At 62.2% G+C, this 24,472-nt stretch overlaps 3 protein-coding genes across 6 annotated transcripts; all 3 read right to left on the bottom strand.

Moving 5' to 3' along the window:
* Window positions 1-869: 869 nt before the first annotated feature.
* Window positions 870-8,861, bottom strand: RUSC1 (RUN and SH3 domain containing 1). Of its 4 annotated transcripts, XM_052797288.1 has the most exons (10): window positions 8,785-8,861; window positions 6,324-7,981; window positions 5,459-5,560; window positions 4,740-4,816; window positions 4,381-4,555; window positions 4,151-4,256; window positions 4,005-4,051; window positions 2,732-3,755; window positions 2,262-2,390; window positions 870-1,531 (listed from the first exon to the last, which is right to left on the bottom strand). In XM_052797288.1, the coding sequence occupies exons 2-10, from the start codon at window positions 7,906-7,908 to the stop codon at window positions 1,363-1,365; spliced, it is 3,414 nt and encodes a 1,137-aa protein (XP_052653248.1). In that variant the 5' UTR covers window positions 7,909-7,981; window positions 8,785-8,861; the 3' UTR covers window positions 870-1,362. The 4 variants fall into 4 exon arrangements, with proteins under 4 accessions (XP_052653248.1, XP_052653247.1, XP_052653249.1 ...); XM_052797287.1 differs by lacking the exon at window positions 8,785-8,861 and having other exon boundaries at window positions 6,324-8,038; XM_052797290.1 differs by lacking the exons at window positions 870-1,531; window positions 8,785-8,861 and adding an exon at window positions 1,570-1,792 and having other exon boundaries at window positions 6,324-8,040.
* A 224-nt stretch (window positions 8,862-9,085) lies between these two features.
* On the bottom strand, window positions 9,086-12,057 carry FDPS (farnesyl diphosphate synthase). Its single transcript, XM_052797191.1, has 9 exons — window positions 11,829-12,057; window positions 11,608-11,748; window positions 11,431-11,511; window positions 11,212-11,334; window positions 10,885-10,973; window positions 10,176-10,248; window positions 9,956-10,033; window positions 9,745-9,879; window positions 9,086-9,449 (listed from the first exon to the last, which is right to left on the bottom strand). Exons 1-9 carry the CDS (start codon window positions 11,964-11,966, stop codon window positions 9,249-9,251), a joined length of 1,059 nt encoding a protein of 352 aa, XP_052653151.1. The 5' UTR covers window positions 11,967-12,057; the 3' UTR covers window positions 9,086-9,248.
* Window positions 12,058-14,043: 1,986 nt separating this feature from the next.
* On the bottom strand, window positions 14,044-24,427 carry HCN3 (hyperpolarization activated cyclic nucleotide gated potassium channel 3). The gene is made up of 8 exons (XM_052797190.1): window positions 23,808-24,427; window positions 20,722-21,151; window positions 20,404-20,565; window positions 19,690-19,908; window positions 19,076-19,222; window positions 18,732-18,972; window positions 17,974-18,138; window positions 14,044-17,451 (listed from the first exon to the last, which is right to left on the bottom strand). Exons 1-8 carry the CDS (start codon window positions 24,125-24,127, stop codon window positions 16,307-16,309), a joined length of 2,829 nt encoding a protein of 942 aa, XP_052653150.1. The 5' UTR covers window positions 24,128-24,427; the 3' UTR covers window positions 14,044-16,306.
* Window positions 24,428-24,472: the final 45 nt, after the last annotated feature.

Here is a 24,472-nt window from a genome sequence, read left to right as displayed (position 1 = left end):
TTCATCTCCTGCTGGCTTGACCCCATTTCAAAGGCTAGAGGCAGTTGTGGAATTCAACCAAACCTACTTAAGGCAAGCCAAATAACATTCCAATTAAGATATAATGTCCCTTGTCTAAGAATAAAAATTCCAGAGAGAGAAATGAAAATGAGAACAGAATAAAAAGAGCAGCTTTATCCTCAAAGCAGGCCACAGCCTGGCAGCTGAAGCATGGTTTCCTTTTCCACTGAAACAGTGGAAGGTAGGATGAAATGTGGTTCTTGGTCCATAGAAGAGAGCAGTGGCCCCAAAGTTGCCCCTCTGACAAGCTGCTATTGCCTTGTGGCCCTTCGCTGGACACTTTCCAATACGTCCACATCTCTCTTTTACTGGGAAGCCCAGTATAAAATGTAAACATTGTGGTATAAAATCACAAGCAATGAGAAAAACTTGAAAAAAATAGAAGCTATCCTGCCCCTCCTGACATCCTGTGACTCACTAAAAAAGATGAGTATAATTTAAATAAATAACTAAACAAACACCTTTACTAGTGCTGTGCAGCTTCCATCTTGGGGTTGGGGGGGAGGCTGGTTGCCAGCCAGCCAGCATGACGCACACTTTTCCAGGGTTATTTCTGGCTCTGCATGTTTGCAGCTGCCTCTTCCTACACCATGCAGGAGATTGGGCACGACACCTTACTGTGGTTGACCTCTGCTGTTGGTATGTTGAGCACCAGCGCAGCCCTACATGTGCTGGCTTCTTCCGCAAGAGCATTTACTTGCCAAAGACCCAGCACCAGCCTGGGCCACCCACACAGGCATGGGCCACATGGCCATTTCCAGCTGCCCTCCCCCACCCCGCCCAACCACAATGATCCATTCACACATGCAGACACGTGAGTCACAACCTTTATTTCCAGCCTTCCCCCCCCAATAAGCTCGTTTCTGTGGTTACAACTATTTACAGAGTGCTGGGACTGTGCAGCCGCAGCTGGGGCCAGCCTGGGCCACCAGCCCCAGCACCAGGGCAGAGCAGGGCACATGGAGGTGGCAGGACACGAACAGCACAGAGACAACATCCAGGACTGTGAGCACCGCACAGGGACAGGGTCCTTCCCTCCCCTGCACCAGCGTGGGCAGCAGCTGAGGAAGCACGAGCGAGAGCAGTTCCCAAATGGGAGCCACAGTGAAGTACCAGCAGCTCTGCAGGGACACACACAGCAGTGGCTCATGGGATGCACCCACGGCAGACAGTAACATGCGAACGAGCAGCAGTGACGGGCACCAGGGCAGGGTCCCCTGCAGAACTGCCAGCCCTGAAGGTGGTGAAGACATGGTAGGAGACAGTCCTTCCAGGAGGTGGCACCTGCTTCCTCAGGTCTCCTCACAAAATTAGGGATGTGTAACCAACAGGAACTAGGCCAGTGCTGTTTCCATGGCAGCAGCAGATCCAGTCTTCATCCACGGTGGAAAGCAGCTGCAAGATGTCTCCTTTTTGGAAGCTCAGGTGACCATCGGCTGTGCCAGTGTGGTCACACAGCGCCCGAACTGCCCTGCACAACAAATGCCATCGGGGATTTACCTCCCCATGGACCCCAGATAGAGAGGCTCCCACAGGACTCTGGAGGGGTTTTGATGCTCATGTGTGGAGCCAGTGACCACCCTCCTCAGGCAGAGATGCCATCTGATGATGGATTTGATCGAGAAGCCACATCACAAAGCTGTCCTGCCAAACAGACCCTTGGAGCAGCAGCAGAGCATGAGCAACTCTTGTGCAGACATGGTGGGGAGATCTAGGTCAGGGCCAGCGAGGGCTGGGGAGGAGGGAGACGGCTGAACGTGGTGTGGGATGGCCACTCGCCCTCCGTGCTTGCTTGGACAGACACTGCGCAAGCACAGATGGACCACTACAGCTTTTCTGACCTGCCACGATTTGGTCAGAGCTGCCATGTAGTTGCTCCAACAAGCTGCTGTGTATCCACAAAGCATACAAGAGAAACAAAATGCTCAAAACTCCCCACAAAAATGTCTGGGAAAAACAACTGACGAGGGCTAGGCAGACACACAGGTTCATCCAAAGCTCAGCAGGAGATGGGGGAATCCCCGGGGGGGGCAGTCAAGGTGGAAGTTAGCAACAAGGAGTGTTGGTGCAAGCCTTTCCCTACAAAGGCTTGTAGGATAGCCAGCCTATGTCTGGAAACAGCCCCTGTTTCCCCTGCTCCCCCGCCCTGAAAAATCCACCACCAGCTCTCCAGCCCCAAACACTACAGTGCCCTGCATCACCTGTGAGTCTGGGGTGAGTTGGATGTGTTCCTCTCTGGCTGTTCCTGGGCATGGGTCTTCTCAGATGCCAGCCCCTTCACCACCACAGCCAGGACACATGCACTGGGGGACAGCCAGCTAGAAGGTCTCCTGCCACAAAGCAAAGGAAGCCACAAGGTCGCCTGGGAAGCCTTTTCCCACCCATCCTGCTCAGACTATTCTGGTGGTCTGGGAGCTGACAAAGGCCCTATCAAGCACCTTGTGCCTCCACCACAAGCTCCTGCTGCTCTAAAGGACTGATACAATGCGATGACAGCAGCACTTGGGAAATGCGCTAATCCCAGTAGCACAAAACCTGGATAACAGGCAGTACAAGACACCCTGCAAGGCCAGCGAGCCTCATGGTGTGCTCTCCGTTTGCTGCCTGGGAGAAAAACCCTTCCTCAGCACGTGCTTCTCCCCCCACCCTGCCTGCCCAAGCTGGGTCTTACCTGGACCTAGCTGAGTTGGTGTCAGGACTGGGAGGCAAGCTCCTGGCAGAGGGGCTAGTGGCTCCAAAGAGCCGGCCCAGCCAGCTGCCCTTGTCAGGACCAGGATGACCACCCGCCTCTGGGTCAGAAGGTGCTGCCTGGTTCCTATTTGCATGAGGCTCTGGGCAAACAACCAGGAATTTCTCTTCAGCAGCAGGATCATCTGGCTTGGTGGGTGCTCCAGCTCCAGCAGGCGGGATGAGGTCTTCAGGGGAAGAGGTCCCAGAGGTGTCAGCACTGCTGCTGGGCTTTGGACTGGAGAGTTCAGGGACAGCTTTGGTCTGAAGGAGCTGCAGCTCCGTGCCTTTAGGCTCATTCACGGATGTTTGGGATCGCGCAACCTGGCCAGGGCTGGAATCCCCCACAGCCATCTGCAGCTTTGTCCACCAGACAAAAGGGAACTTTTCCTTGCTAGGACCAGCATAAATCCTGGAGGCCTGGCTCAGCTGGCCCCACCAGCCACTGAGGCCAGCCCCAGTGTCCTGAGGGCCTGCCTTGGGCCTGCGGGTCTCTAGGAGGCTGTCAGCTCCCAGGAAAGTGCAACTGAGCTGGTCGCCCCACCACAGCACATGCTGGAAGGTCTGCTGCAGGGCAGCCCCCACCTGGGGGCCAGGGACCAGCCCACGCACAGCTGCTTGGGACTGGGACCTTATGCTGCCCTCTGCACCGGCTGCCCTCCCCAGAGTATCAGGGGGGATCTCATCTTCCAGGCTTGCCCCTGCAGCACTGCTTTGGCCCTCCAGAGAGGGCTGCACAGCCCCCCGCGCCTGAGCAGAGTGATGGGCAGGAGACAGAGGCGACTCTAGCTGACGGGACAAGGGTCTTACATCCACGGAGAGGTGGTGGTGTTCAAAGAGCAGGTCAATGTGGAAAGTCAGCACCGAGAGGGGCTGGATGAGCAGCAGCAGTTCATCAGCGAGGTGGGGAAGAGGGCCTTGGCTCAGGGCAAAGAAGGCCGTGGGTGAATACAGCACGGAGATTACACCTACGAGATATGCACAGCTGCAAAATGCCCTGCCCTTGCCCACACACCCCTCCCAGGGCCAGCTAGTCTGTCCTAGCAGGTCAGATGAGCTTCTGCTGGGTGTTGTATTGAAGATGCACCATGAAAAACAATGCCCTTATCCACTACGGAAATCCCAGCCAAGCATCGTGGGTGGAACAGGTATGGGATTATCACCCTGGCAAACAGGAGAGGAGTTGGGTGGGGAGCTTCCAGGCACTGTGTCCTTACCTGGGCTCTTCTGCAGGTGAGAGATCCATAGCTCCAGCTGCTTAATGCTAAACAAGACAAAAGGAACCCAAGTTAGAGCTCCTGGGACTCTCTTCCAACCTGCCATCACAGCAAGGACAGCCTAGACCAGCAGGCCCAATACTCACTTCAAAAGGCCGAGGATAAAGGCATGAAACTTCTGTCTGGTGCTGTTGAGAGGGGCCAGCCCAGCCACGTGCCAGCACAGGGAGTGGAGAGAGCGGGTGTTGGGGCCTGTGAAATACACAACACAGACAGTCACTGCTCTAGGCACACATTCTCCCTCAGGCCAGGCTGGAAAAGGGCTCCAGGCACCCTGAGATGCCAACATCTCCAGGAGCGTGTTCCACACACCAACCTGTCTTCACAGAGGCTTCCACCACCCTCCAGGGGGAATTTTTCCTTTGGCCTGTGATAACATCCTTCTGGAATGGCTTCAGCCCGTCCTCCACCAAGGCATAGAGCGCAGGGCAGAGGGTGTGCAGCAACAGATAACCCACATCTGGGCTGAGCCGGCTGTCTCCCAGCTGGGCCTAAGTAGGGCGGCACAAGGAGAGGAGAGGGAGGGGAACGGCAGCACCTAACCCTGAGCCTGCAGGGAGGGATGGTGGGATCCTCCCCCTGGAACTCCCAAAGCCCCTCCTGCCCAAAGCCTGCATGGCCTGCCCTTGCTCCTACCCACCCCAGCCCAGCCAGAGCCTCAGCCCAGACCCTCACCTTCTGCACGAGGTTCCGCGCGGTGCTGAAGTGGGCAATAATCTTATCCACGGCAGTGCTGACGGCAATCAGCAGGGCTGCCGGACAACAGAAAGGAAGATGTCAACGTGGCACCCGACCCCACCACCACTGTAGCACCTGCCTCAGCCCATCAGCAGCGCGGGGCTGGCTGGGGCTGACCAGCATCACGCTGGCCACAGCTGCAGCAAGAAGCAGCTCTGGACATCAAGGCCTGGAGGAGCCAGGGAGGAGCGGGCAGGAGGGTAATGGAGCATCCCAGGCCGTTGCCATGGGAACCTGTAGCTCTCGGGTGCAGGGATGAAGGACCCACCGTTTCCAAGGGGACAAGGCCAGGATGGAGACGTGGGCAGGAGACCCTCAAGGTGTTTCCAAGATGCCGGGGCAGCCCCACCCCCGTTCTCCGGCTCGACAGCCCCATCTGCCGAGAGGCGGGCAGGACTGGGCCCTGCAGCAGGCAGCCCTGCCTGCCCGTGCCCGCGCCCGCGCCCGCAACACCAGCCAGGCCCACCGCCCACCCCCGCCCCTGGGCCGAGCCCCTCACCTCCCCCCCGCCCCCGCCAAGCCCCTGCCACCTCCCGGAGCCCCGCTCGGCGAGGACGGGCCGGACCGGGCAGAGGCTCCAGAGGGGAAACCGCCCCGGCCCAGCGGCCGTTCGGCCCCGAGGGTGGGCGGCGGGGCCGGCACCGCAGGGCCGTTACCTTTCTTCTGCTCTCCCCGGGGGCGGTGGGCTCCCTCCGTGCTCCCCCCGCCAGGCCGGGCTGCTCCCGGGGCGGTTCCAGCGGCGGACGGCGAGGGGCTGGCTGGAGAGAGCCGGGGGGGGGGGAGGCGGCGGGGTCAGGCGCAGCCCGCGGGGCCACGGCCGGGCTCCCCCGCGGCCGGTGAGGCGCTGCCCCGGCGGAGGGGCGTGAGGGGGGCGGCGGGGCCGGGGGGAAGCGAGGCCCGAGGCCGCCGCGGGAGGCCGCAAGGAGCCCGCCCCGCCGCCCCGGCCCCACTCACCGCCGGCAGCACCGGGGCCGGGGCCGGCCTGGTCGCGCTCGGCCATGGAGCCGGAGGCAGCGGCGGAGCGAAGGGCAGGGGGCGGAGCGGGTCGGGCCCCGCGGCGGGGAAGGACGGGGAAGAGGAAGGGCCCGGAGGGAGCCCGTGGGCCGGGCGGGGTGAGGAGGTGCCGCCTCGGCGGGGCCAGCCCGGCCCTGGGCAGCCGGGACAGGCCAGGGCAGCCCCAGGGACTGGGGGGACGCTCAGGGGTCCCACCCGAGCGCAGCCGGAGATGTGGAGGGGGAAAACCCACGCGTGCAAGAAGCGGAGGGCAGCAGTGGCCTCTCGGGCTTGCCCGGCACAGAGTGCTCGAGAGGCACAGAAACCATCTTTCCAGCTAGCAAGGAGCAGGCTGGCTCGGCATGCAGCTGTGACACGCAGCCACCACCTCCACAACTGGCTGCCCCCCCAAGTCCTGCAGCTTCAGACGTGGCCGCTGTGCCAGAGCCTGCAGGTCCCCCCTGCCCCGCTCAGTCCCCTAAAGGGTGACACTCCTGCACCCAGCTTGGAAGGGACCCAAACTCTTACCCTCCCCGCTGGTCTCTTCTCCTCTCTTGACCGTCCCTGGCACCCAGGGGTCCCCACCAGGACCCCCAAGCCTCCAAACCAGGGCATCTTTATCGCAGCCAGAGCCCAGCTCCTTCTCTCCTGGAAGACAGCTTTGTGGTGGCAGCCCCCCTTCCTCTGCGTCCCCCAGCTGCCCCTCCGCAATGGGCTGCAGTCCTGGTCGGGATCTCCTCCTCTTCAGCTGGTGGCTGTCCATAGATGCCAGCAACTGTCCGCCCAGAGGCACGGGTGGCACCCAGCCTAAGCCCTCACTGCCTACAGCCGTCTCAAGGGGTGCAGAGGGGTGCTGAGATGGCACCGGCTCTGCCCACTCACCAGGTGGCTGGCTCTTGGGCTTGTTGGAGGCACTGCGGTACCGCAGCTCCTTGAACGTTGTCACCTCTCTCTGCCTGGAGCTGGCAGGTCTGGCTGGCCAGTCGTGCTGGAGCTGGGGCCAGGCTGGCTCCTGGCCCACGGCCCTGGAGAGGAGCTCGCTGGGGGGTGGCAGCTCTGTGTCAGGCGAGAATATGATCAGCCAGTCGCTCCGGTCAGCCCTGGCCTGGGCAAGAGTGGGCCCAGCAGCGTTCCTCTTCCTCTTCTGGGCAAGCTCATGGAATGAGGTGATGGTCTTCTTGCCCACGTCTCTGCAGAGGTCACCTGAGCCAGGCTCCGGCTCTGCCGGCCGTGCAGGCAAGAGCGGCTGCTGTGCTCTGTGCCCACTGAGAACCTGCAGCCATCTCTGGGGCCGGGGGGGCACAGGCGGGGCGAGGCTGCCAGCCTGTGGCTGCAGCTCAGGAGCTCTGCTTGGGCTGGGATCCCACCGTCCTGGTGCCAGCGGAGCTGGAGGCACAGCATCGGGGTCAGGGAGGGGGTTGCAGTTAGGGTCTAGGTCTGTGCAGATGCTGGTGGTCTCCTGTGCTGCCATGCTGGGAGAGGTCTCATCACACTGGGAGTCAAGCAAGCTGCTGCTGCAGAGGCTGTCCGGGCTCTCTCCAGCCAGGGCATCTGGTCTCTGGAGCACCAGGGGGTTGAGGTTGGCGTGTCTTCCATCACCTGTCCTACCCTGGTCAGCCAGTGACTTGCCATCCTGGGCATCTTCTATAGGACTGATGGTGGGCTGATTTTCAGGGGATTGGGACTCTTCTCTGGAGAACCCCTTGCAGTACACGGAGACCGGGGAGTCATCCAAGCTGAAATCCGAGCAGCTGCTGACAGAGGAGGAGGAGGAAGCCAGATCACAAGGGGCATCACAAGGGGAAGCCACCTCCTCCTCCCCAGCATGCAGGCAGGGGAAATCCTCTTGAGCTGCCTGGTTCTGGAGACCCAACATCACCGGCTGCTGAGTGTGACACTCACAACACTGGCATTTCAAGGAGGGATTGTTAGAATTGGCATCCACTTGGTCATAGTTCTCCGGGCAGTCGCTGCAGCCAGTCTGGTCTCCTCCACCCATGGAGCCAGAGTTCTCTTGCAGCTCTGGGTGCCGGGAGAGGTGCAGCCCCAGGGAGATGTGCTGCAGATGGATGTGGTTGAGGTTGCACAGTAGGCCTTTCTTCGGAGCCAGCATGATGCTGCCTCACTGGTAGTGCCAGGGCTCCTCAGAGAGCCCCACAGCTCCCCTCTTCAGATCATCCAGCTCCCTGCAAACATCAAACACCCTTTCAGTTGGCAGGGGAGAATGCAGCAGCACAAACGTGGAGAGGAACGAACAGGGCAAGAGGGATGGCAGTGACCTTGCAGCAGCCACCGAGCAAGGAATGGCCGGCTGCAGGGGACCAGCACAAGGGCCTGTGGGTTCAGAGACAGAAATACACCCAGCCGAGAGGGGCTGCCCCACAGCTCCCCACCGAACTCGGGCCTGTCCAGCCAAGCAGGGGCTGCAGCCAGGCACTGGTGAGCCGGCAGCTGATCCGCGGAACACGACCTGATCGTGGTCCAAGGAAGCTCCGGCCAGTCCAGGCAGCTGCAGCAGCAGGGCTGAATTCCCTCTGCCGGGTCTTGAGGGTCGGGAGTGACTCAGAGATGCCGTCAAGGAGTGAACGCCCTTGAAACCTCAGCCGGGGAGGTCCTGGCCAAGGGAGGATGGCACGGCCGGCCAAAGGGTCAGGTGAGGAGCCACTCGGCCCTGGCTCGGCCTCGGAAACGCCACAGATATGGCAGCTGCTGCAGCCTGCCGCATCGTTCGGCCCTTCCCCTGTCGAGGGGAGAGCTCCGGCCCCGGGCATCTGCCGGCGGCCTCGGGCAGGGGATGGGCAGCTCAGACCCCGGGGCGGCCCCGACCGGGCACCGAGCTCAGGTCCCGGGGCTGGAGGACCGGCGGGCCCCCGCGGCGAGAGCGGTGCTGCCGGGCTGCAGCCACCCCTTCCCTTCCCTTCCCTTCCCTTCCCCATTGCGGCTGCCCGGAGCCAGCCATGCCCCCCAGCCCGGCCCCAGCCCCGCTCACCTCGTCGCGCTGCGGCGGCGAATGCGGCTGGCAGGAGGGAGGAGCCCCGCCCCCGCCCCGCCCGGGAGCCGCCCCGGTCCCGCTCCTCCCGGGAGACGGGGGGCGGTGCTTCGGTCCGCCCCCTCCCCCTCCCCAACCCCTGCGGCCGGAAAGCGTAGGGGTGCTGGCATCCCCCCGCCCCCCACCCCGGTTCAGCCCCATCCCCAGACAACACCAGGCAGCGACACGACCACAATAATTTATATTTATTGACACACAGGCTGGCGGACGATCTACAAACCCCCCAGCAGCCCCCCCCCCCCCCCCCCAGTCTACAAACAGCCCCTAGCCCCCCACCCCAGGGCAGGAGACCCACTGGATGGTGGGGCAGGGACCAGCTCGAGGCAGCTACGGGCGGGGGGGGGGGGTGCAAACCCACCAGGCCCCCTTAGCAAAGAGCAAGTAGTCCACAGGCAGGCCCACCATCACTTCTGGCGCTTGTAAATCTTCTGAGCTAGGCCAAGAAAGATCTCCTTGGGGAGGCGGTTGGCATGCTTTTTGATCAGCTCCTGCAGGCGCTGATAGCTGCTCTCCTCATACTCCTGAAAAGCAGCCCTCATGCCCAGAGATTCATAGAGCTCCTTCACCTTTGCCACCTTCTCGGGCTCCTTACAGCCATAGTTCTCCTGAGAAAACACCAGAACAAGTCAGGCTGAGGCCCAGCTTACGGCCACTGCCAGAGCTGCTCGTTCAAAGCGTGGCAGGAGTCACCTCTTGTTCTCCCTGCTACTGTCTTACACTACTCACAACAACCAAGCCTTCTCCCAGCCAGGTAGCAGCACAGTGCAGCTCTGCAGGCTGGCACATGGCTTTTCAGGTGTATGTTATGGCATTACATTCCCTCTATACTGCGTCCTCAGGGAGGGAGTCCACACCACCTCTCCCCCAGCTCCAGGGGGTTTGTCAGCCTGGTGGTGTTACCTCCAGGATCCACCTCTGGTCTGGTGTGACCCGACGCAGACACTCCACCACCAGCCAGCTGCACTTATTGTCCTGGATATCAGTGCCAACCTTCCCCGTCAGCTCCGGGTCCCCAAAGCAGTCCAGGTAATCATCCTGTACGAAGATGGAAACACGTGAGCGCCACAACCAGTGTCTTACAAGCATTGAGGGATGGGGAGCCACCTCCTACCTGGATCTGAAAGAATTCACCCATCTCCAGCAAGATCACTTTGGCATTGTCATGCTCCTCCTTACTGTCAATACCAGCCTAAGAGGGGGTGAAAAAGGAATAAACCCTTCCAGTACTTGCCTTCCACCCTTACTTTTCCCATCTCCCAAACTCCCTCCCCTCCTCGACAGCCTCATACCAAAGGTTAGGTCCCTCCTGAGACTGTTTGCATAAAACTCACCATGTACATGGCAGCGGCCACAGGCAGGTAGAAGGAGTAGAATGCCGTCTTGTACTTAACAATTGCCTTATACCTGTGACAGGGGAACGACGCTCAGTGACAAAGCCCAGGCCTTCCTCTCCCATCAGGGCTCTGCAGATCAGGGCCAGCAGGAAAAAACAGCATCTCCCTCCAAACCAGCCCCCAATTACCCTCTGACAACCTAAGCTATAATTTCGCTTTGATTATATAAAACCTGGTCATTACACACTAATTCTCCACATCTCCAAAACCATGATGGTGCCCAGACATCTATGCCACACTGTCAGCTTGGACTGCAAGAGAAAACCTGTCCTTCACCAAGGTGACATTCCCTCTTCCTTTCTTCCCCTTCTCCTCCTGAAAGGACTCATAGGAAGCACGACCCAGAGCCAATTCCCAGCACACAACAGCAGGAAACAGGGACATTTATATTCTGCATAAACGTGCAGTCTTTCTAACATGGCAGTTAGCACTCACAGTGATGTGCTACAACTGCTAAATATGGGCTTGTGGTCACAGTGCTGACTGGATGCTCTGACAGCATGAGCAACAGTCGCTCCGCAATGCCTGGTAGGTGACAGCAGCATTTCAGCAAGCCGTTGTCTCTCTTACACAGTCTGGAAGGGACTGCAAGCAGAACCAACCTGCCACAACAGGGCTGGCATCTCTGCCTTTTCTGCCTCTTTACCTCTGCTCACTGAAGCGATTCAAATCCACTTGAGAAACAGGAGCAGTGATGAGGTCCAGCATCTGCCCAAGCTCAGTCTGGTAGGCAGTCTGAAGAGGAAAGAAAGGATTTAATCATGCAATCCCCCAGGGAAGTCCCAACAGCACACTGAAAACCCCAAACCCAAGCCCCATTTTGACTCCTCTCAGAGTCTGAAGGAAGGGTGCACGCCTAGCAGGATGCCCAGGAACTTAAGGAAGAGTCTGAGACCTGCACACCACCAAACATCCAGAAACGGCCCAGACCCAAGGTAAATCTGTGGGAAGGGGATGCAGGGGCCGGGCTCACCTGCAAGAAAAGTTCCAGCAGGCTCAGGTAGTAGGGACGCTCCCCACAGTACTTCTTCAGCAGTCTGTAGACAGATGACTCGAGGAGGAAGGCATCGTTGACGGCGTCCAGACCGATCCCCTCCTGCACCAGGAGGGCAGGGAGGTGTCACAAAACACCTTGACCCCACAGGGCTCCCTGCCCTCCCCCAGCGGACAGGGGCCTCCTGAACCCTCTCACCTTCTTATACCAGCAGAGCTGCCCCCGGCGGGTGAGGGACGCATCCATGATGTCATCAGCCACCAGGAAAAAGGCTTGGAACTGCAAGAGGCTGGGTTAGGGGATGGTGGGGGTCCCCACGGGGTCCCTACGGGATCCTCACAGGGCCCCCGTCTGCCCCCCCGCCCCAGCTCTTACCAGCTCGATGCACCAGCCGACGGCCAAGGCGCACCGGAGGCTCTCCGGGTCCTGCTGCCCGGGGGCCGCCAGCTCCCGGAAGGCGGCCAGCACCGTCAGCCCGCGGTTGCACTTCCCGCCTGGCACGTTGTACTCCAGCACCTGCGGGCAGCGAGGAGCGGGCAGCCCCGGCCCCGCCGCCCCCGCCCCCACCTTCCCCCGGCCCCCGGGGCCTCCCTCACCTCCTTCAGCCGGACCACGGCGTCGCCCACCTCTGGATGCCCCAAGCCGCCCTCCGTCAGGTCGCGGACGATCTGCGGGAAGAAGCTTACGAACTCCTCCCGCTCGGCCGCCGCCCCCCGCACCCCGCTGCCGCTCATGGTGACCGAGACCGCAGCCCAGACCGGCCACCAGCGCCCCGACGGCGTTAGCGGCGTTGGAGGCGAGGCGAGGCGAGGCGAAGCGAGGCGACCCGCCCCGCTGCGCTCCGCCCGGGCGCGGGGCTCGCCGGGACGCGTAGTCCGGAGCCCCGGGGACAGCGGGCGCTTCGCCGCCACCCGACTACAATCCCCGGCGTGCCCCGCGCGGGAGGCGGAGTCAGCCGCTGGCCACGGCTGGCGCCTGCGCTCATTGGCCCGCTCCATCGTATGAGGATGAGGCCAAGGAGGCTGAACCAGTAAGAGCGCGGGGAGGGCGGGACCGAGCCGGCTGATTGGTGGAGAGAGCGAATGGAGCGAGTGCCCGGCCGGAGCACGGCGCAGCCCGGGGCGAAGGCAGCTGTTGGGTGCAGGGGTGCGGGCAGGTGGGGGGTGCAGGGCAGCTGAGGGGTGCACTGTAGCCGGGGGGAAGCTGGGGGGTGGCAGGGTCGCTGTGCAGTGTAACAGGGGGGTGCAGCGCAGGTGTGGGGGTGCAGGTGTCGGGTGGTGGGGTGCCATGCAGACACCTTTGTCTGCGGCTGAGAGCCTGGGGACCGGGGGGGTCTGGCTTTCCGTCATCCCCGCCGCCATCACCCACCCGGGCCGGGGACATGCTGGGTGGGCGCAGCTCTACGGTGGCATCCCCCCCCTGCCCCGGCGCCCGCGCCGCTGATTGGCAATCTCCCGTTTATCCGCCGTAATCCTCTAATCTCAGATAACCCCGGTTTAATTAATCTCTGCCTTCTTACCTGCTAATCCCCCGCACCCGCCGTTGCCGCAGCCGGGAACGCAGGGGCTCCGGGCTGAGCCACCCCACCCCGGGGGAGGGGTCGGGTGCCCTCGCAGAGCTGGGGCCGGGCTGCTGGCAGCTGCACAGGGCTCTGCTCTTACCCCCGGGGCAGGCAGCGGGGCTCTGCCTTGCCCTGGGACACGGTGGGAGCCAGCGCATCCCTTCGCCTCCTCCCCAGCCCCAGCTGCGTTGGCTGCCTGAGCTGCTCAGCCCTGCAGATGGTGGGTAAATCCTGGCTGGGCATGAGAAACGCGGGCTGGAATTGTACTTCCAAGAAAATGCTCATTCTGCTTCGGGCAGCCCTGGTGTGTTCTGTGGAGCAGCTCGGTGGCTGGGCAGAGCCAGGCCTGGGCACTGGCAGCGCAGCCCGGCCTTCCAGCAGGATGCTGGGGTGGGGGACTGTTAGCCTACGCACACTCTTAATCAGGCTGGCTTCAGTGTAATCTGAAATAATCAAATTAGAAAGAAACCACTAATGAGCTCTGATCTCATCATGTATCACAGAGCCTAACTCTTGCTGACGGTGGGGCTGCTGGCAGCTGTTGGGTGCAGGGGTGCGGGCAGGGGCTGCCCTTGTGACGCAGCCCTACAGCAGAGCTGCTGTGGGGAGAGCCAGCAGGGCACTGTGCAATGGCCGCGTGTGCTGGCGTCCTGCCTGCACCGTGCTGCTGGTGCTGCAACAGGGTGCTGAGGCAGGAGCTGCTGAGGAGGGGTGCACAGGGAGGGGTGCAGTCAGAGCAAAGCTGTGCCCGCAGACCCATGCCGGGTGCACTGGCACCGCTGCATTGGGGCTGTGTGCCACAAATGCCCCGGCTGCCGTGGGTCGTGCACCCCAGCCCATCTCGTGCTGCATGACCTTCGTTTAATCTAGTTAATGCCTAGAGTCTGCTCTGCAATCAGGCGGTATCAAACCTCCCCCTCCCCCCATGTTAATAGATGGAAGGGAGATGGGAGGGGAAAATAACCAAAGATTAAACATTAATCTCCCCGGGGCCCAAAGGGATGGGGTGGGTGGGAGGGGACCTGTTGCCTTTGGGCTCCCACTGCGCTGCCTGGGTCAGCAGGGCTGGGGAGAGGCCCTTTGCTGGGCACCCAAGGATGCCCTGGCTGCTCCTGGCTCTGCAGAGGGCCAGGATCAGATCTGGCTTTTAAGTAGGAGGGGGACTCTGGCATCTCCCCCTGTCCTGTCCTGGCAGGCAGGGTGCTTGGGGTGCCAGTGGACGGCGCCGAAGGAGGCTCCTCCAGACCAGCTCAGAATCTCTCTTTATTATTTAAATCCATTATGTACAACAACCAAAAATAAAAAATGCTTTTTAAATTCTCTGCGATATGAAAACTACAAGCTCTGTACATTGACTGCCGTGAGTGCAAGAGTGAAGGAGCATGGTCTTTGGTGGCTAGACTTGCGCCCACGCATGCCACAGAGACACGTGTGCACACGGCCGGCACTCCCGGCCCCCACCCTTCCAGGTGCCCCTCTTGCCTCCCCACCAGGACGGGGCACTGGGGCCATGAGCTGATGCAGCTCATGGCCAGGGTCCACCGTGGTGGTGACTGGAGCACAGGGTGGCTCTGGGTCCTGGCACGGAGCTGCGGCGTGGGGAGGGTGCACCGGTGGTACAGCTGGCAGAAGCAGACCTGTGCTCGGTGCCGTCCGGGCCAGCCCGCGTGCTCTGCGGGGGACACCTAGGATGACCGCTAAAACATCTACATCACGCAGTGTAAACGCAGCCCAGGAACATCTGACTATGCAGCCTGGCTGCAGACCCCTTCCCGAGGGGCTGCCAGGGAGACACCAACCATGGGGATGGAGCGGGACATGGGGGGTGGGCGGGGAAGGGGAGTTGAAGTCTGTGAAAAAAAGGCAGTGCTGGACATCCTGTCCGATGGACACGCTGAAGGGATTCCTGCTGGGCTGCTGTGCCCTGCAGGCTGGGCTCCCCAAGCAGCCCTGCAGTCCGGACTGGTCCCGACATCCCAAACACGAGGGGGGAGAACTGAAGACCTCACTTTGAGAAGTATTGTGTGGAACAAGACCCTCACCTGCTGCACCAGGGGTCTGGCAGGCCCCGCTCAGCGGCAGCCAAGCCCCAGAGCACGACTACAAGCCATGGTTCCTGACTCCAGTAGTGGGAAGCAGCTTGTGCAGCGTGGCGGGGTCAGGAGGGGACACTACTCTAACCAGGACTGTTAACACGGTTGGCCCAAAGCGACACTGTAAGCAGAGCTCAGCTGCTCGGCAGAGCCACAACTTGAACACACATTGCTGACTACTGGCTCTGGAAGGGCAATGTGGGTCAGCTGCGGGGAACCTGGGCCCCTGCCTTCCCGCACAGAGACCCAGGAGGGCAAGGGGAGGCAGCGCCATGGCCCTGCACGTCATCCAGGTGCTGCCCAGGGTTGGCATCTCTTGACGACACCCTTTTGCTCGCTGTGACGCTGGTGACCAGCATCTCCAGGCAGTCTGGAAATGGGACCGGAATGCAGGGCAGGGGAGGAGCACAGCCCAGGCTGAGCATCCTACCAGTAGCCGCAGGCAGCGGGGTTGCCCCTGGGCTGTCCCCTCTGAGCATCCTCCTTGGAGCTGCAGGCAGCTGGGTCTCCCCATGCTTGCCAGAGCATGGGTCTATGCCGCAGCACCTGGGTGTGGGGGCAGAGCCCTGCCCGGCAGCACATCCCAGCCCCGCGGGGACCTAGCACCTCTGAGGCAAGATGCTCCCCTGAGCCGGGGAGAGGCACCTGGGGGCTGCTCAGCTCCCATCTGCCTCCAGCTCCAACACCTGGCACTCGTCACACCAGGGGAACCCTGCCTGGGACCCCCAGGTCCTGCCACCGTGCCCCAAAGGACCTGCCAGGGCCTCAGGGAGGGGGGAACCTGGCCCCCACTGGCTCTGGGTACCTGCACTCTGCCTGTCCAGGGAGACCCTGCTGTGGGCTCCAGCCCCCTCACTCTGCCCTCGGCAATGGGCCCTGGGGGGCTGCCTCTCCCTCCTCTCCCAAAAAGCAAGGGCACTGGGCAGAGCTTTTTGGGGATCAAGGCGGACATGTGCTGGCTGCTGCTGGAGCAGCCACCAGCGCTGGTCTGGCCCCGAGGAGAGGCCATGGGGGGCCCTGGCCCCCAAGGAGCAGTTGTGGGGAGCCGGGCTCCCCAGGGAGGCCAGAGTTTGGGCAAGGGCTCTGACCCATCCCATTGCCTCCAGGAGGAGGGCAGGACTCAGGACAGATGGTGATGGAGCAAGGAGGGGAGAGCCCAGGCAGGGTCCCCTCCTCAGGGCAGTCAGCAGACCCCCCTCCTCATCGAGCTGGGCCAGCTCTGGGGCTGCCCCACACCTGTCCCTGCCGTGCCCCCATGCCCGGAGCAGCCAGTCCACGGCCCCAGGTGCTGCCTCTCACCTTGTCTTCCCTCCAACAGAGCCGGGGCTGGAGGCCTTCGCCAGGTACCCTGCCTCTCCTGCTGCCTCTGCTGCCAGGGTGCCAGGACCCGTCCTGCTTGTGCATGGGTGCCGCTGGGGACTCACATGTTGGATGGGAGTTTGGGCTTCCCCGTTTCCACCTCGGGGCTGAAGGCCACGGAGCCCTTGCGGGAGGGACCTGCTGCCTGCCTGGATGCGGAGACCGGGGACTGTGGGGTGGATGCTCCCGCCACGGAGCGGCTGGGTTGAGCCAGCGATCCTGAAGGCATCTGCTGCGAGTGTGCTGGCTGGCCTGGGATCCCCGGACATGGCTTGGCGAGGAGTCCGGCTACCGAGGGAGAGGATCTGCGGGCCAGGTTCCCTACAGATTTCCTGCCCTGCTGCAAGGAGCTCGCATCAGCTTGCTGGGCCACTTTATTGGGAAGGGAGGGCTGGGAGGCGGAGAGGAGCCGGACATCCTGGGTGAGCCGCCCCACCGGCAGGCCCTGGGTGCTCCTGTGCTTCACCAGCTGCTGGGGCTGCATCAGAAGAGAGATGTGGGAGCCGGTGGCTCGGGACAGGCTGTAGTGGAGCGTTCTCCCCGCCGGCAGCACCTGCTCCGAGCTGGGGGATGGAGCCCCTGCTGCCTGCTGCAGCAGTGAGGTGGAGACCGAGGCGCCGCAGGACTTGGAGAGCTGAGGCTGGGAGCCAGCCGGGGCCTGCTTGGCCGCCGCCGGCAGATCCCCCTTCTGCGCCGCGCGTGGCAGGGGCTGCGCCCCATGGCTTGGTCTCTGGCCCCCGCTCTCCAGGGGTGCCTGGGACTGGACCATGGGGGAGGAAGGCGAACCTGCAGCGGGCGTCTGGAGGTGGGACTGCGCCCCTGACGGAGAGCTCACAGAGGAGGGCCGGGAGCCCCCCAGGCTGGGCTGGGACCTGCGCACCTGCTTCGTGAGCAAGGTGGCCTCAGGCGAGAGTGGGCTGGAGATGGAGGAGGGCGGCAGGAAGATGTGGGCCTGCAGGCTGTGCTGGTGAGTCAAGGCAATGGCCACGTTGGTGGTGGCAGCAGCTGTCTGCAGGGGTGCATGCACCAGTGGCTCCCAGATCACCGGCTTGCCACTCAGCTCCCGGCCCATTGCCATCTGCTGCAGGTCCTGGATGTTGTGGGCCATGTCCTGGTCGTGCTTCACAATCTGCTGGATCATCTCATTGTTCATGGGCCCTGCGCTGTGCTCGGCTCGCTTGCGGAGCAAGATGGAGTTCTTCTTCCCTGGGTGGGAGGCAGCAGTGTCACCGACCCTGGGAACGCTGGCTCTTGGGGACACTGTGGAGGGCAGGGTGGCCATGGGGAAGGGACAGTAAAACATCAGCGGTGTGCCAAAGGGAAGCAAGACCCTGGGGAGGGTCCAGGCTGGGGCAGAGGGTGAAGCAGGGACAAAACAAGGGAGTCCTAGCTCCAAAGGTTCCAGGCTGGGGGCTGGGGTCTGTGGTCTTGCCTGTCCTCTGCAGGCGAGGGGGCACCAGACAGTGCAAATATGTGTGTGGGGCAGGTGACAGCCCCCCTGGGAAGCTTGTCATACAGCATTGCTCAGATCTTGCCTGGGAGGAGAGAGGGATCCTGGAGGCAAGCTCCTTCCCTGTGCTCCCCCTTATCCTCATTGCTGGGCACCCATGGGGTTGGGATGCCATGATCCATGGGGTCCGTGATGTCATCACCCATGGGGCTGGGGTGCTGTGGCCCCTGGGAGCAGGCACAGAGGTGGCCGTGCTGGGCCCAGGGGCCGCTTCTCACCTATGCGGTCCAGGCGGTCCATGGCCACCGTCTCGAAGGCCCTGCGCATCATGGGATACTCCTCCAGCACCTCATTGAAATTATCCACCGACAAGGAGTAGAGGCGGCAGTAGGTGTCAGCTCGCACGCTAGCCGTCCGCCTGCCCCTCGTCAGAAGGCAGATTTCTGCAGGAGACAGGTTTGGGTGTCAGGATGATGCAGCCATCCATCCCCTTCCCAACAGCCTCCCCCGATAATGGCAGCCAGAGCAGGGACAGGATTGCCTAGCACTCCAACATCCTGCACAGAAACAGAGCATGACCCAGGAGGAAGGACAGACCTGGGAGTCTGGACAGCCACGGCTGTGTCCTCAGCCAAGCACAGCCTTTTCCTCCCTCCCCAAGCCATGGAGACATCCCTGGGCATGGCTGCTGTGATTGCCTGGCCCCTTTCTCTCCCAAACCTGTGCATGTAGCCTGTAAACTGGCTCAGATGCTCTGCTCTAGACCACCCTCCTCTCTGGCCAGAGGTGAGGTGAGCGGATGGCCCCTCTGCCCAAGACAGCCAGAGTTCAGGGCTCTGACTCAATATGCTGGACAAGGTACCCCATAAGAACAGGGGTGGTGGACTTCTAAGGCCCAGAGCCCAGTGTGAGCTGGATGCCAAGTCTTTGGCAGTGGGCAAAAGGGGATGGGCAGAAACAGCAGGGATGCCCCAGCTCCTGCCTCCTGGCAGCTCTCGCTCCCCTCTGCTCTCCAGGTCCCCCAGCCCAGCCTCACCCCCAAAGTAGGAGCCATCAGACAGCTTTGTCTCCTTGTTGCCCTTGGTGAGGATGCTGACCACCCCGTGCTGGATGAAGTACATCTTTTTGCCCACAGTGCCCTCGCGGATGATGAAGTCCCCGGGCTGGAAGACCTCAAAGCGCAGCTTGGTCAGCATGGCTGTCACAAAGTTGGGGTCCGCATTGGCAAACAGGGGCATGTTGGCCACCAGGTTGCGGCAGTTGAAGTTGATGATCTCCTGTGGGGTGAGGAGCAGGTCAGCAGAGACGTTGCCGAGCCTGACCCCAGCAAGCACCACCCCCCCTCCCCCAAGTCACCAGCACTGGGGTGCCTGCCAATACCTCTTTGAGTGGCTCACTGAGTTCCCCCAGGATGTTCTCCTCATCAAACATCTTGCCCTGATAGCGGTGCTCATAGTACTCGTGGATCCGCTGGCGCGTGTCCCCAGGAAGCTTGTGGAATGACATGTACTGCTCCACTTGCTTGTACTGTGGGGACAAGGCAGAGCCACACAGGACCGCACTGAAACAAGCTGCACTGCACCAGAGGCCAGTGGCACAGCTGGCCAACGCTTTCCCTCTTCTTGGCAGTGAGAAGCAGCTGCTGTTGGAGCTGGGATCCAGGCACCCCTGCTCCAGGGCCCTGTCCCAAAGGCCATGTCCGGGGCAGAGTACAGGACCCCTGTGCACTCATGATGCAGAGGGTCCCAGGGCAGAGGCCAGCATGGGATCTCACTATGCTAGGGTGAACCCCAATATCATGAATGGGGTGTCTCTATCCAAATAGGTAGCCTGACCCTGCCTCCCACACTCCCCAGGTGAGTGGCAAGGGTAGACATCAGGGCAGGAATCTGCAGGGCAGGGCAGCCCACACTGAGCTGGTTCTGGAGCTGGACCCACTCGTGCCAGGGCATCTTCCCCCAGTACACAGGCACTCACAACCCCACCCCACTGACCTTCTCCTGGTACTGGCGCCGGGATGAGTCCAGCGACTGGATGAGGGCGGTGGCGTGGCCGATGAACATGGCATAGCAAGTGGCCCCCACGATCATGCTCAGCATCGTAAGCCAGACGTCGGTCATGCCCTCAGGTGCCTGCTGGCCATAGCCGATGCAGAGCATGTGGCTCATGGCCTTGAACAGGGCATGTGAGTACTGCTTCCCCCAGGAGTCATTCTGCAGATGAGGGAACAGCGGCGCTGGGGGGTCTGTCGGAAGGAGCTGCTGGGCTGAACCCTCCAGTCCCCCCTCCCCGAGCCAGGGAGTCCAAAGCCCCAGCGAAAAAAGGTTTCTGATGCGTCCAAGCCCAAAGGGCAGAGATCTGCTCCAGGAGGAGGCACTGGGGACTGCGCGAAGCCCTGACCCTGCACCAGCCCCTGCTCTGGGGAAGAAGCAGGAGCCCCACTGCCCTGTTCCCTCCTGGGCAGGGTATGAGGGATTCCCTGGGGTGCTCTGACTCCAGCAGCAGCCAAGGTGGGCTGAGACGGGAAGGTGATGCATAGATTCCCTTTACCCCATCTCACTGCTGTTGCAAGGCTGTGACCAGAAAGACGCTGCTACACAGCACATGGATCCAGGCAGCTCCAGCCTTAGAGTACGAGATACATGACCAAATCCTCTCCTCCCGCTGGTAGATGTATAGCCAGTATTGCCCCTGCCCAAGGCACTCACCACCATGTGGTTGATGGAGACCCAGCAGTCCTCAGGGAAGTCTTGCAGCATGGGCACCAGGAACTGGAGGCAGCCGTCCCAATGACACAGCAGCAGCATCATGCCGATGAGGTTGAAGATCCTCACCACAGCACTGGCCAGGTCATATGTCATATGGAAGATCTGGGAAAGAGGCAGGAGTGGAGCTACAGAGAAACTCTTTTCCCAGAATGGCCCTCTGAACCCCCACCCTCCAGCCAGCCGTACCCCACAGCCAGGGATCCCTGATCTGGCCGGAGACCCTGACCAGGGGCCTTGGACCCCCCAAGGGGTTCTCACCTCCTCCCACTGGTGGATGTAGCGGATGAGGCGTGAGAGGCGTAGCAGGCGCAGCAGGCTGAGGATCTTGGTGAAGCGGACAATGCGCAAGGCCCGGGCTGTCTTGTAGACATCAGAATCCACCTGAGTCTCCAGGTCAACGATGAGGAAAATGTAGTCAACTGGGATGGAAGAGATGAAGTCGACCAGGAACCAGCTCTTTAAGTACTTCATTTTGATGGCGTGAGGGTCAAGGATGATCTCCGTGTTGTCCTCCACCACAATGCCTGTCCGGAAGTTCAGCACCAGGTCAGCCAAGAAGAAAGTGTCCGAAAGCACATTGAAAACGATCCAGGGAGGGGTGTTCTCATCCTTGAAGAAGGTGATGCCCACGGGCAGGATGATCAAATTTCCCACCATCAGGAGCAGCATGATGAGGTCCCAGTAAAACCTGCAGGGAGGGAGCGCAGGGGACAGAGCAGGGCAGGGAGAAGTGGGAAGAGGCAGCACACAGCTGGTTAGAAAGCAAACCGAGGTTCAAAGTTAAGAGAGTTCAACACATTGTGGAGAGACAGGCGCTCAGGTCACATGCACATGTGCCTGCCTACGCACATGACTAACACCCCGCTGCTTGGCTGGGACACATGGAAGTACATGTGTACGGAGAGGAGCAATTTTGCACCGGCCCTTGAGGCAGAGCAGGGCCAAGGGTCTGGGGGAACAAACATCACCCTGTGTGTGTAGGAACAGAGGCTGTCACTCAAGGACCTTGGCTGTTGCTCCTCCCTCTCCTCACAGCATGACAGTGCATGCACATGTATGCCCCTGCCCCAAACTTTACATCTGCCCTGTGGAACACTCAAGGAGGACATGGGCTTTGCTCCCTGGAGCTCCCTGTCATCCCTGCAGACTCCCCACCACCACCTAGGCTGGCTTAGCGGGATTTAGAATAAGCTTTGCTGGTTATGCAAACTGAGTGCCGAGCTCCTTAGGCAGCCGAGGGACTCGGGGCCCAGGGAGGCTGTCGGGATCGTAGCATGGGTGAGCCAGGCAGCAGCCAAGCAAGGACAGACAAGTGCCATCACCACGGGGAAGGTAGAAGGAACGCGTCTAACCCCAAAGGGGCTGCTCACGAGCACTGGGCAGGAGCTACACAGCCCTGGGCCTGCAGGACCCTCTAATCCACCTCCTTTCTCTGAGAGTGGACAAGCTCAGAGGTTTTGGAGGAAAAGCCAAGAGACACGGGGCAGCAGTTGATCAGCGTTTGGTTATGCCATGAAATTCAGCATCCCCATTCACATGCAAATGTGGCTGGCATGTTCTCATTCTTCACAAGGCTTGTGACAGCTCCTGTGACAGCTTGGTGGCTCCTGGGCTCCTCACTCAAAAGTCTTTACAGGTGCCTGGAAAAGCAAGTCCAGCTCCCACCTTCAGGTGCCCCTGTTAGCCCCAGCCCTGGTTGTGGGTATAGACCTGAATCTCCAAAGGTGACCTCAGGGCAATTCTTAGTGCCTTGTGGATCCAAACTGGCCTTTGCACGTGACAAGAAGCCTGCGGGTGTTTCGTACCTCGTGTCCTTGGTGGGGCACAGGCACTGGCCTTTCTGCAGGTGGCAGGGAGGAGGGAAGAGGAGCAGTCGTGGCACCATGTGAGGCTCCTCCATCGAGAGAGCACCACAGCCTGGCAGGGAGGGGGGCACCAATTCCCTGGGGAGCTCCCCCAGGGCTGAGGAGCCTCGCACAAATTAATGCCTTCCCGCCCATGGCCAAGGTTTGCTGGGGCAGGCGAGGCAGAAGCAGCCTGACCTGGCTGAGCAATTGTCTCCTGCACCCCCACGCTGTGCCCCAAGAAACACCACACGCTGAGCAGGGAAACTGCCTGCCCCCTGAACCTGCCGGAAGCTCTTGATTCAGATTTAGGCTTAAGCTCTTCAGGACAGGCCCTGTCCTTTACTCTGTGTCGAGACGAACACACAGGGCCCTGATCTCAACGGCCTTTATGTATCCTCATAATGTGATAAGCACCGGTGTAATCCTACCGGCTGTCTACCTGCCAGCTCGCTTCATGTCACTGACTGCACAAGCTGCTCCTGCCAAGCTCAGGCTCACAAACTTTGGGGCGACCTCCCTGGGAAAAGGGCTCTAAGGGCTTCACAGCCCTTGGTGTCGTGCTGGAGCAGTGCAGGGGAGCTGGCGTGCATGGGAGGTCAGGGCCCAGTGGCAAGGGGAGCTGGCTATGGGTGCCGGGGACCTGCGGCAGGTGCCGGCCCCACTCCAGGGTGCTTCACCAGGCTGGAGACATCAGCCGTGTCACAGCTTGCTGCAGGAGATGACTGCCTGGCAGCTTCATTCCCCGTAGAGAAAGCTCACCCTATATGACTCAACATCCCCGTGACACCCAGTTCCTCCCACATCATCCATCCCTGAGCTCTCCCTGTGATCCCGGTGACACCGTGAGCCAGGCCCGGCTCCTCACTGGGTGCCCTGCCCTCTCCCAGCAGCTCCCGGGGCTATGGAGACGAAGCCCGTGCTGGGCAGGCTCTGCGGACAGCTCGTGGGGCCCGTGTCCCTCCAGGGACGGTGCAGCTCCTCGCCAGACGCAGAAATTAAAAACAGCCTGGAGAAGGGAGGGGAGAAAAGCTGTGCGAGGAGGCAAAGAGAGGCCCCCCCGCCTCCTCCTTCACATGCCCAGGGCCGGGTCAGCGGAGGTCCTCGGCTCGGCTGGGCTGCCCCCGGCCCAGCGGGAGCCCCGAGGGCCCGGGGAGGGGCTGAGGCAGAAGAAAGTTGTCTGTCTCCCGGTGGGGACGGGAGCGGGCCAACCCGAGGATGGGGAAGGGGCCGGGACAGCGCGGCCCCAGGCACCGGTGCGGGCCGGCCCCGGGGCGGCTTGCCCGGCTGCGGTGGGAAACCGCGTCCCCCTGGCCCGGTGCGGAGCCCCGGCACCCGTCACTTGTTGCCCCCACGGTCGCCGGCGGAGCGGCAGGGCCGGGCCTGGCCGGGCCGGGCGGCGGAGCCGCGCTCAGCACCACGGACAGCGGCGGGGCCGGGGCCGGGGCCGGGGCCGGGGCCGGGGCCGGGGCCGGGGCGGGCGCGGGGCCCGGGTCCCACCTGAAGTCGCTGTAGGGGTGGATGATCCAGGCGCCGGCCGACTTCACCCGCTGCCGCTCGATCTCCACGGCCCGGTGGCTGCCGAACATGCGCAGCGAGAACTTGTTCACGGCGGGCTGCAGCATGGCCCCGAGCTGCCGCTGCACGAACGTGCCCGCCGCCGCCGCCGCCGCCGCCTCGCCCTCCGCCACGATCTGCTCCGCCGCCGCCGGCGAGGCCGGGGCCGCGCCCGCCGTCCCCGCGGGCGCCCCCGCCGCTTCCCCGTCCAGCACCGGCGGCTTCTCCCGCGGCTCGGGGCTCCGGCCCGCCGCCGCGTCCATGCCGTCGCCGCCGCCGCCGCGCCTCACGTTTCCTTCAAACGCCCTTGCCCGGGCGCCCTGCCCGTCGCCCTGCCGCACATGCCCGGCCCCGGGCGGGCGGGGGCTCGCTCGCCGCCCCCGACCGCTCGGTCACCGGTCGCGCTCGCTCGCCGGCGCCCGCAGCTTCGCCGGCGCCCGCCTGTTGCGCACACTCTGGGCGCGGGCGTGGCGGCCGGGCCTCGCCGCCAGCGGGGAGGCGCCGGCGGCACCGGAGCGGCGGGGCGCCGAGCAGCGAGGCCCGAGCGGCGGCGGCGGCGCGGGACCCCGCGGCGGACGGGCCGGGGCGGGGCGGGCGGGGCTCCGGAG

This window comes from Harpia harpyja, chromosome 9, assembly GCF_026419915.1.
Source record: "Harpia harpyja isolate bHarHar1 chromosome 9, bHarHar1 primary haplotype, whole genome shotgun sequence".
In the NCBI taxonomy this organism is placed as follows: Eukaryota; Metazoa; Chordata; class Aves; order Accipitriformes; family Accipitridae; genus Harpia; species Harpia harpyja.
Note: the sequence above shows the minus strand (reverse complement) of the source record. Positions and strands in the feature narration are given on the sequence as shown.

Coding starts and splice junctions, on each gene's coding strand:
- RUSC1 (XM_052797288.1), bottom strand. CDS start 7,908: ATGCTGGCTCCGAAGAAAGGCCTACTGTGCAACCTCAACCACATCCAT. Junction 3,756..4,004: donor TCACCTGCAGAAGAGCCCAG/GTAAGGACACAG, acceptor CATATCTCGTAG/GTGTAATCTCCGTGCTGTAT. Junction 1,532..2,261: donor AACTCACCCCAGACTCACAG/GTGATGCAGGGC, acceptor TTTGTTGTGCAG/GGCAGTTCGGGCGCTGTGTG.
- FDPS (XM_052797191.1), bottom strand. CDS start 11,966: ATGAGCGGCAGCGGGGTGCGGGGGGCGGCGGCCGAGCGGGAGGAGTTC. Junction 11,512..11,607: donor TCGGCTGGTGCATCGAGCTG/GTAAGAGCTGGG, acceptor AGCCTCTTGCAG/TTCCAAGCCTTTTTCCTGGT. Junction 11,335..11,430: donor AGCTCTGCTGGTATAAGAAG/GTGAGAGGGTTC, acceptor CTCCTGGTGCAG/GAGGGGATCGGTCTGGACGC.
- HCN3 (XM_052797190.1), bottom strand. CDS start 24,127: ATGGACGCGGCGGCGGGCCGGAGCCCCGAGCCGCGGGAGAAGCCGCCG. Junction 19,223..19,689: donor GGCGCCAGTACCAGGAGAAG/GTCAGTGGGGTG, acceptor TTGTCCCCACAG/TACAAGCAAGTGGAGCAGTA. Junction 17,452..17,973: donor GGACCGCCTGGACCGCATAG/GTGAGAAGCGGC, acceptor CCTCCCACCCAG/GGAAGAAGAACTCCATCTTG.